We start from the raw sequence: 10795 nt of genomic DNA on the forward strand, positions 1-10795 counted from the left end.
ATACACTGGGGCGTTACTCTTTTGGTATAATTTTGCTGCTACAGTTATACTGTTATAAATTACTAGGTTTCCAAAGCAACATATCATGAGTAATTCCATTGAAATCAATGACATAGGGAATAAAAGAATCAATTCACCATATCCAGTTGTCTCTGGACACTGAATTACTTATTTTTTTTTCCTAGGAAAAACAATGGAAATAAATAGTATCATGAGTAATTCCATTGAAATCAATGATATAGGGAATAAAAGAATCAATTCACCATATCCAATTGTCTCTGGACACTGAATTACTTATTTTTTTTCCTAGGAAAAACAATGGAAATAAATAAATCCAGTAGTAATAAGCCAAAATTACTATAATACAATTACCTGCTTAAGTTTAAAGCAGTCTATTTTGAAAAGAAGCAGCAAGTCTGGAGCAATTCATTATTTTTGTTGACTTACTCCAGATGTTCAGAAATTACCAGCTGTTTCCATTCACTAGTATATAGCTATACTGAGCATGCCAAGCATCAGCAGGGGTTTGCTGCCCTCTTATGTTTTATACAAGCAACTTCAGTGATTGCAAACACTCCTTGGTGACAGATCACTTGTGAAAGCTTCTCAGGCTACACATTGTTCAGAAAGTAAGCATGCCCCCTAAGATAACTAAGGACTTAATTCTTCAAAAAGGTTAATAGACACTTTAAGGCGGTGAACTTACTAACAGCAATGAGCAGACCCAAAGACATACCGGTGCACCTTCCCCTCAGCTTTTGTTGAGACAGCTCAGCCTCACTGAGCTGATCTTGCACGGCACAAACCTGATTCAAGCTTCTTTTGTTTTGGCCAGACAGATATTGTTAATCAATTGCTGTCTACAATACCACCAAAAAGAAAAAGAAAAAAGGCTGGTTAGCATCACAGAAAAATAAGCATGAGCTGTATTAATAGTCTGTCTTACCTCCCGGGAATGTCATCCAGTTAACAATCTAGGTACTTACCCAAATAAAAGGACCAATTAAAAAAAAAACCAAAACAAACCAAAGCAAAAACGTCTGCAAAACTGGAGACATCAAAATATGGCATATTCCTATTTCCTTTACTTGGATACTCCAGTGACTACTTCTCACACTTACAAGTTGACACCTATTAACTAAAATGAAGTTTTTTGGGGGTTCTAGCAATCACCTTATGTTTTCTTTCTTGTCTGGTTAACACTGTACTATGTTATTTTTCTTCTTGGGCAAGTATTTCTAACCCACAAAGAAGTCCCTTCTTGATCTTCTAAACAGATTGCTTGGTAAATCTTCTCTGGAAACAAAACCTGATTCTATATTAAGATGCATTTTGTTAGTTTGTTTTTAATTTCCCTATTAGCAGCAATGGGATATACAGTTTAAATATTTTTTTTTTTATACTAATTACTCAGAGGAAAACATCTGGGAGAGATTTATGCGCCTTTTTTGATACATAAATTAGGATGCATAAGAGATGGGCCACAGAAATAGCAATGTCTAAAGATAACATGGAATTTTAGATTACGTTTGAATGTTGGTATCAGAAAGCATTAAATACCTTATTGAAGTGCCCCATATTTAGAAAAGTAATCCATTGCAACAGTAAGTATTGATATCAGTACAGAAAAAAGCACCCAAGCCTTTCATAATGTGAAATTCTCAATTTATTTTATCAAATTATCCTACAATGCAATTTTTCAGAAATCAGTTTCAAGATGATACATAAGAAAACCTTCAGAGAATTAGCAAGTTAGTGCACAAACCAATCATTTTCTCAATCTGGTCATAGATGCAGAGGTAAAAAGGAGTCTAAACATCTCATACTAGTTAATAACAAGCATCCCTTCTTATTGCAGACACCCAAATGCCTAGAGGCAAGGCACATTTTGGCACTGTGGCCTACTTCAGTAAAACTGGATGAGTGCTCCCCATTTCTAGGGGCTGCAAAAGCCCATGTAAAAAGAGAGTTGAGAGCAGATCCACGCAGCAAACAGAACCTTGTAGAAATAGCTTACTTGTCAACATCCAAAAGTGCACTACTCCTTTACCGAACACAGAAGCACGATCCCAGAGCTTCAAGTCCAGTTTCAAATGGATGTGACAAAGGAAAAATAAATAAGAGGACGTGGTGAGGAAGGATGGATGTGCCAGGACCCCTCACACCACCTAGATACACTCAAATGTAGTTAATGATATTACAGTAATATTTTTAAAAGAACTCTACCTCGTGTAGGTGAGAAACAGCTAAATTGCACACAGAGCAGAGATCCCTGAGCTAGTGGAGACCTAGTTAGAAAATTCACATGACACACTGCAAAGCAATGTGGACCTATCCAACTAGGTCTAGAGGAAGTACTGCTACTTTTTCAGCTAATAAATATTGCTTACTAGCTCCCATTCCAGACCACGTGAATGATGGATCGTATTTGCTAGTGTATAACCCTGAAGTTCTGGTTCTACGGCTTGCATGAGGGCAGCCAGGTTAGATCTGCATTTGTTACTGTAGATGTAGCCAAGAACAAAGTATTCATACTTAGTGCATTAATCTCAGATAGTACTGGAATCAAGCCATCAGGATCCACAGCTGAGTTACTTTCTACAGAACATACGAATTTGACTTTTCTGGACAGTTTTCCCATCTGCTGACCCAGAAATTTATGATCATAGGTTGAAACCTGCCAAGTCAAGATGCATTTGATTTTGATAACATTCACTCAAGTGAATTTTCCCCATTAGAATAATTTCCCATATTCCCTTTCTAAGGAAGTTGGAAAAAAAAATGCCTCTCTTAGTTGGTAATTAGCATTAAAATAGTCCACACAGTAGAGTAAGTGTGTGGAAACAGCAAAAATCTTCCCAAATGTTTTGAAGAGCTAGTAAATAAATATGGAATGTGGGTCTACAGCTTTGCAGAGGGAATCAGTTATTCACTGTCTCATTTCTGCTATGCCATTTTCCTACCCCATTTTCCCTCTGTGCTATAAAGTGAACTAACTTAAAATCTTGTAGCAATGTGTAAACCACTCTGGACTGGGAATGGAAAGAGACATTGTTTTTTAGGACAGAGCTTGGAGACATCAACTAGGATATAGCATAAGAAACTTAACTCTAGACATTAATGGAGTTGATGAAGTCTAAGTGCTGGATATAAAACAGTTAAAAATCCCCAAATCAAAACAGATGCACTGCTATTAACTGACAGAGCTTCAATAAAATTGGGAGAAAAATCACGTCTCCCAGCCCTTAATGCCGATTAAGACTTCCCTAGCAAATTGCAATTTGTTTATCTTGAGGAACTTAAATGAGTTGAACTTCAATAATGTTCCACAATGAAATCTTATGGAACAGAAAACTCATGCTGATATAAATCAGATCAGGTTAAGAATTGATTTAGTTAAGAATCAGCACTTGGCTGCTATGCACATACTTTTAATTTAGTTTGAAGTGCCTGATACCAATTTAACTTAAGATCATTACAGACTTTAGCTAGAGCTGAAAACTTAGATTTCAGTGCTTACGTCATTAACCACCTAAGGCAGATACCAGTATCAGCACTGACACCAGTATCCAGCAGCACCTTATTCAACATCATAATCCATCTCTGTATTCAGTGCTGGGCACTATCAGCACAAGGATTCCAAAAGAACAAGCGAAAAACATTGAGATGAGGTGCTTGCTTCCCAGGAAATCATTTAGACACTCCTTTCAGACAGTTCTGACCATTTAACAACACACAGAGGCTAAGTAAAGGAGCTGCAAGATGACTCTATACCTTTAAGAATAGCAGCTGTGTTTGTAAAGTTTTATATAATAAAATTAAGATGCTTATCGAAGTCGTTATACAATTCCCATCAATGAAAGCAAAATCCACCACAGCATTACTGAGTAACAGCTCAAGACTTCTCCAGAACTGCAGAACAGCTAGGAGAGATTCTTAGCTCTACAGTTCTGGGAGCACAATCTTCTGTGCTTGTCTAAGGAAACAAGCTACAAAAAAAAACAAAACAAAACAAAAAAAACCAAACCCAAAATCAAGGAAACGTGGTCATATGTCTTAGATATCACACCACAGCTCGTGCCACAGCAGTTGTGGGAAACCATCAGCTTAAGGGTATGTATTTTTGTACTTGCTGGGCTCCAATCTCTGCAACATAGACTGCTCCGCTCTTCATGTCTACATCCACAAGATGTGGTTTGGTTTCATCTGCCAGCTGGACTGTGTTGACCATAACGCAGTCCCCAATAGAGCCAACTGGTGGTGCTGCCAAGATTGCTAACCGGTTCATATTCATCTGAGCTACAATCAGGTACTCGTAATTGGCAGTAAATCTGTGAAAGACAGAAATATATTTTTTGAATTATGAACTCCATATGACATCTCATTTTAACACAACCATGCACAAACAAAGCCTTCTTAATAGTCAAGGTTTTGAAGGCTACAACAGACTAAATGCAGTGAAACATTGAGAATCAACTTGTAAGCCTTGCTCAACAAGGTGCTGCTCCTGGAGACAGATTATGCTACAGAAAACTCAAATTGAAGACAATCTCTCTTCCTGTAAAAGCTGCAACAGTAAGGCCAACAACACACAACTTTAAAATGAAGTTCCCAATCCTGGACTCAAATACATGGGGCTTCTAAAGCCAGGATTTCCCTGTCAAGATACAACTGTGCAGATCTTTGCGTATGATCAGGGCTCAGCACCCTATTAGTTAAACTGGTTAGTTCCTTGTCATTAGGTGTGAAATATCAACGTTTTAATTCACCAGTAAGAGTACGCTTTATTTATGTAATTGCATGCTTCCAGAAGAACTGTTCAACAGTACCTGACAGAATAGGGTCCATCTTCTGAAAAACAGTTGCTCCAAGACCCGAGCCATTCCCCTGTGACTTTATCAAAAACCTGGATTCTTTTGTTGTCTCTATCTGCAACCCATACCTGTTAAGAACAAAAATCATGGCCATTCACAAATAGAACAAATCAAATGCATTAGTTTCTTACACAAGCAAAGTATCCTGTAGTAAAAAAGAAGTACACCTTGGAAGAATGTACCTCCTCATTCAAAACTAAGGAAGTAGATATGACTTCCAGATATAAAACAAAACCGCCACATAGTTAAGATACACAAATTATTTTATACAACTGTAACAGAGAAATCAGAGCCTTCTCTTCATTTTTGTGGCTATGGTATGGATATATTTAGTAGGATTTCCACCCCCTCCAGTGAGGACATATTCCCACTTATTTAATTCTAAAGATACCGGTCTGCCACCCGCTAACAATGTATTTTTCATCAGCAGTCTCATTTCATGATCTAGGCCTATGATGACTGCACCTGCAAAGACTCTGATATGCCTAATACTGCTATAAATACTGAGCAACTTAAACACTAAATGCATTTTCAGCATATTTTGTCTAACTAGTTTTGCTCTGTTCCACCCTGTGCTAACTGGTTCACAAACACTGCAAGCTAGCAGTACTATTAGACAGTTTCAGTGAAAGCCTCTCTTGTATTACAAACGTTTAAATTTCAGCTGGTAAGTAGAGCTTCATGACTTTTCTGGGATATCACCTGGAAGGGAGCAATAAACAAGATTACCTGAGATCTTCCACCCCTATTTTTAAGTGAATCACTACTAGGGCAGTCTCTTAGATTTCTTAGGAATTAACAATTCTTTCTAACCTAGGCTGATGATCAACACCACATTGGCAATAAAACTGTAGCTCATCGCAACTGCCATCTTTGAATGTATATACTCATGGTTATCCTTCAACGCAAAGTAGCCATGTCCTTCCTCTTCGCCCTCTCGCCCTGCCAGTTTTGGCAGAGAATTGATTTTTATATATGCTTCTTATTCTGGTTCAGACAGCATCAGCAGAATTAGTTCAAACAACAGCAGCAGAACAAAATCTACACTATGATTAGCACCTGCAGGTAGACTCTTGAATGTCTTGAGCTGCATGTAGAGAAGGACTGATTTTGACAACCTAGCTAGAGCCTTACTATCACCTTAAGCTTATTTGGACTTTCCAAATATTAAATTAAAGCCCCCTGAAGAAACGTAAGGGCTTGGGTAGATATTTATGACAGAACATAGTTCTCCTGTACTCTCACAATGGCAACTTGTTAGAAGCTGCAGGAGGAACAGTTTGTTGCTGTGTGGACACTGACATCATAACCGGTCAGAAACCTTGCGTTAACCTCGCAGCCGGCTACTTCAGTAGGATCTGCAGTGTGAAACTTCAGCTTAGGACCACTATAGCACTGAAAACTGTAACCCACATAAAATGACCCATATCACAACAGTTCAGTTAAAAAAGAAATAAAATTTGTTTTGTACAAACATATGTAAACAAGTGTGTCGGAAGATGAAAAAAAACCCTGCCAACGTTCTCTCTTTATTCTTTACCCGTCCAAAAGGATCCAGTGTTACACTGTGAGGAATCTTGAACTGACCAATGCCGGTCCCATTTGTTCCAGTCAGCCATATCTCTTTGTAATCTAAACAGTGAGCACCATGAAAAAAATAAAAGTAAAAAAAAAAAAAAATCACAGTAAGAAAACAACAAGTAAAACAGCTTTAAGTCATTCCCTTGCAAACTTACTTTGATAAATTTTTTAAAAGGTGGAATTTCTAAACCCAGGCTTTTTAAACACAGTACTCCCAACACGTAAATCCAAGAAATACTGGGACTACTAGAGGGACTACTGGATTGTTACTAGCGGATTCAGGATTATGGTGACAGAAACGTAGCCACTAGTACAAAAAAGCCATAGTCCCAGGCTCTGTTAAGCACTGCATTAAAAGAAGAAAAAAAAAATGAACAGTTGGCTGATTATTATATTCGTTTACTAAATTGATTTTTTTTTTTTTTACATTTGTCACCTGGCAGTTTTGAGTTTTAACAATTTACTAGGTATCAACAAACTGACTCTTTTATGATAGCGTAAAGGAGAAATCGTAGCTCCTTCACTTCTCCCCAACTGAAGATATGCACAGGCTCATCACTCAGAGCCCTGCCCAACACTGAACACCTAATTGGGGAATATGAGCAAGCGCATTAGAATCACAGAATAATTTAAGTATAAAAGATCTCCAGACACCATCAAGTGCAACGTGCTTCTCACAGCAAGACTAGCCTTGTCAACAAATCGAAATCATGGAACTGTTGGAGCGGGTCCAGAGGAGGGCTACTAAAACGATCCAAGGGCTAGAGCACCTCTCTTATGAGGACAGGCTGAGAGAGTTGGGCTTGTTCAGCCTGGAGAAGAGAAGGCTGCAGAGAGACCCGATTGCGGCCTTTCAGTACTTAAAGGGAGTCTATAGGAAAGATGGGGACAATCTTTTTAGCAGGGACAGCTGTGACAGGACAAGGGGTAATGGTTTTAAACTAAACCAGGGTAGGTTTAGACTAGATATAAGGAAGAAATTCTTTACAATGAGGGTGGTGAAACACTGGAATGGGTTGCCCAGAGATGTGGTGGGGGCCCCATCCCTGGAAACATTCAAGGCCAGGTTGGACAGGGCTCTGAGCAACCTGATCTAGTTAGGGGTGTCTCTGCTCACTGCAGGGGGGTTGGGCTAGATGACCTCTAGGGGTCCCTTCCAACCCAGAACATTCTATGACTCTGAAGTTAGGTCAAGTTGTTCATAACTTATCAAGTTCTGAGCATCTCTAAGACTGAAGACTGCACATCCTCTCTGGGCAAACTATTCCCTGTCTGATCACCCTCACTGTGAATCTTTTGCTCAAAAAAATTGAACTGGAATTCCCCCCTCTTGCACCTTTTTCTCCCCGTTCCTCATTCTTTACTGTGCATCTCCAAGAAATGTGTGGCTCTGCCTTCTCTATAACCTCCCATTGCTGACTTGAAGATGACAATAGGAATCCTCCTCAGCCTTCTCTCTTGAAGACTGAACAAACTCGTTCTCTCAGCCTCTTGTCACAAATGATTAAGAGATTTCTCCTGAAGTGACAAGCAGTAAAACAGGACCTGATTCAACAAAGTCTTCAAACTAATGTTAAATGACAGCTCTACTAGTCCTTGCTTAAAAGCATTCTCAAGCTGTATTATTTAAAATTCAATTTTCAACGGTCAACGACTACGGAAGTTCATTTTTCCATACCATTGGATAGTTTGAGCAATCTGTTATTCATTCCTCCGTCTCCATCCACAACATAGACATCTCCACTTTCCTCTACAAAGATCTCTGCTGGCTGATCGAATTGTAGGGGAATCAAACTTGAACCAGCATTACCTGGCGTGCCCAAGATCTGCATAAGTTTACCCGAAGGGCTATACTGCTTCACAGTGTGCCCATATTTCCCTGAATTAGGGGGAAAAAAAAAAAAAAAGTGCAAAACCATCTTAAAACAAAATATAAGTATTACAATTGATTACAAAGATTAAAAAAGAAAAATCTCCTGATACTCACAAGTGATATTAATAAATCAAACAGACAAAATTCTATAGTGAGATTGTGACTATGGGTCAGTAAATCCATAGGCTACAACAATATTCATCCATTGTATTAGGGCCACCAAAACTAGAAGATAAGTCTAGCCAGAAGATTTTTTTTTTCCCCTGATATTTCTCCTGGGAAAAAACAAACAAACAAAACCAAAAAAACCAAAACAAAAAAACTTGCTCACTAAGTTCAGAAGCTATAAGCAGACACACAGCACAACTCATGAGCCTTCAGAGTATTTTGTCCAGCACCCCAGAAGTTTGTTCATGGCAAGAAAAGCACAAATCCATCTCAGAATTGAGGGACTTAAATAAATTACTTGTTTAAAGTAATATCTGCAATATTAGCATTTTCTTTCCCACCTCATACTTCTCATATCACCACTACGCATACCTGTTCCAACATCTGTGATCCATACTGAACTATCTGTTGCGGTATTCAATACAAAGATACCATGGGGCATTTCAACTGTATTATTCCAGGAGTAAAGAAAATAGCCTTCCTCTGAGAATACAAGTACCTTTGGTACATTCTCTCCCCTCTGAAAAGGCAAAACAAGGTTTATTAAGAAAACATATTAAGCAAGTAATCATATTTCTGAAAACTCCTCTTTAAGATTTTTGCAACATCTCATGAATCCTATGAGTCTCCTGAGATTGCCTGCTAGATGTCATTTTTTCCAGCTGGTGGAGAGTCAGAGAGAGAAGGGTCTAAGTTTAGCATGCAAAACCTTCCACTCATTCTAGACTTTCAATTTAAAGCATGTACAGTCCAATTTTCAGAGCAGCCAAGCTCCTGCAGCTATCTTGGTCCTCATTTTCAGTCACGTTTTTATGTTCTTGATGAAAAATATGCCAAGCATAACACAGGCATGAAAACCCATAACTGTACTTATTAGCTGGATGGCACTCAAGTACTCATACTGTGCTTTATAATTAAATCCCGCCACTTTCCATGGAGAGAATGTCATACTTGTGACATAGAGAAACCAATGCATGGAACTGGGTAAAGCAAAAAAACCAATAAACTCTAATTACTGTAACTGGCTGAAAGAGCTGCATGTTTTTTATTTCATGGGACACTTTAAAGGCAAAAATATACTAGGTTAACACAGAGAGTAACACAGTATTCTCACTCACTTGTCCCACAAAGACCAAACCATGAAGAGAGTCAACAGCAACACAAAATGTTTGACCAGTGAAGTACTCTGGAATTTTAGGCCAGCCTATGTCCAGCTTGTACATCTGTTGCTGTCCCTTCCATGGGACAGCTTTTAAAACCTGAAAATACAAAAATAAATATCCATTAATAGTTAAATCCCACAATGGTGGGATCAGAAAACAGCAGTAGAAAGTAACTTTGTACTGAAGCACCATAAATTGATTTATTCAACTTAAATTAAGAAGAAAGATAAATAGAAGCAGGCTTGTAGGTTTTGAATTGCAAATGGGAAAGTTTCAACAAACTGGAAATGAGCTTATCAAGTCCTTCGGATTGGGGAGCTCTGGAATCAGAAGGCAAAAAACAGCCTGAAATTTCTTACACTGAGGTTGTTATTATGATCTGTAAATCACATTCCAAAATGAGGAAAATAGTAGAGAAGGTTCCAAATGCAACAGAGTCAACAATGACTTCAAGAAGGTGTGAAAATAAGAAGAATAATCAGAATAAACGTAAAATACAGGTCAAGAAAAAACTACATCTTAGAAATGGAATGGTAAGAACGGCAAAACTCAGGTCAACATATGTATTTTAAAGGATAATGGAAAAAGATAATCTTGCACCTTTTTGTTCTATTTTTCCAGCAGAAGAACCACAACTGCGGTTCTGCAGCAAGTACTGGATGGAGACCAAAGCACCGAAATGGAAAGATCAGGCTGGAACTAAGACGCAACAAGTGGCGACCCTGAAGGCCCAGGGCCACTTCACGTTTCTGGTAACCGCCTTGCCAGAAGCAGGAGCGAGCTGATGACAGAGAACTACCAACAGCCGAAGAAAGACGAGGCCACGACGACGGAAAACCGGGAATAATTAAGCAGGGAGAGAATCCGACAGCGACAAGTGCAACGCTGCCCACCCACAGGTTATGAAGTTTATCCTCGTTTAAGGAGAGCAAATCGCTTGGAAACCTCCGAAAAAGAAACACCCAGCGCACGCGTTCACCTCAGCAGGGCTGTGAAGTGACAGAAGGAAGCCTCCCCCCTAAAACGACCTAAGCCAGAAGAGGCGCGGGAAGGCACCAGGGCGAACCGGATCCCGGGGCCCTGTCCGCACCCCTGCGCTCCGGCGGGTCCCCGCGCAGACCGGGGACAGGCAGGTG

The 10795-nt window shown here is 39.2% G+C and overlaps 1 protein-coding gene across 3 annotated transcripts; it reads right to left on the reverse strand.

The window, feature by feature from the left end:
• Window positions 1-325: 325 nt before the first annotated feature.
• NHLRC3 (NHL repeat containing 3) lies at window positions 326-10789 on the reverse strand. Of its 3 annotated transcripts, XR_004842766.1 has the most exons (8): window positions 10260-10789; window positions 9615-9755; window positions 8869-9016; window positions 8134-8334; window positions 6415-6506; window positions 4830-4942; window positions 2018-4331; window positions 326-860 (listed from the first exon to the last, which is right to left on the reverse strand). XR_004842766.1 is itself a non-coding variant. In XM_035900338.1 (7 exons), exons 2-7 carry the CDS (start codon window positions 9717-9719, stop codon window positions 4103-4105), a joined length of 888 nt encoding a protein of 295 aa, XP_035756231.1. In that variant the 5' UTR covers window positions 9720-9755; window positions 10639-10789; the 3' UTR covers window positions 885-4102. The 3 variants fall into 3 exon arrangements, 2 of the variants coding, with proteins under 2 accessions (XP_035756231.1, XP_009642915.1); XM_035900338.1 differs by lacking the exon at window positions 326-860 and having other exon boundaries at window positions 885-4331; window positions 10639-10789; XM_009644620.2 differs by lacking the exon at window positions 326-860 and having other exon boundaries at window positions 885-4331.
• Window positions 10790-10795: the final 6 nt, after the last annotated feature.

Source organism: Egretta garzetta, unplaced genomic scaffold (genome assembly GCF_000687185.1).
Source record: "Egretta garzetta isolate BGI_Z169 unplaced genomic scaffold, ASM68718v1 scaffold40, whole genome shotgun sequence".
Classification (NCBI taxonomy): Eukaryota; Metazoa; Chordata; class Aves; order Pelecaniformes; family Ardeidae; genus Egretta; species Egretta garzetta.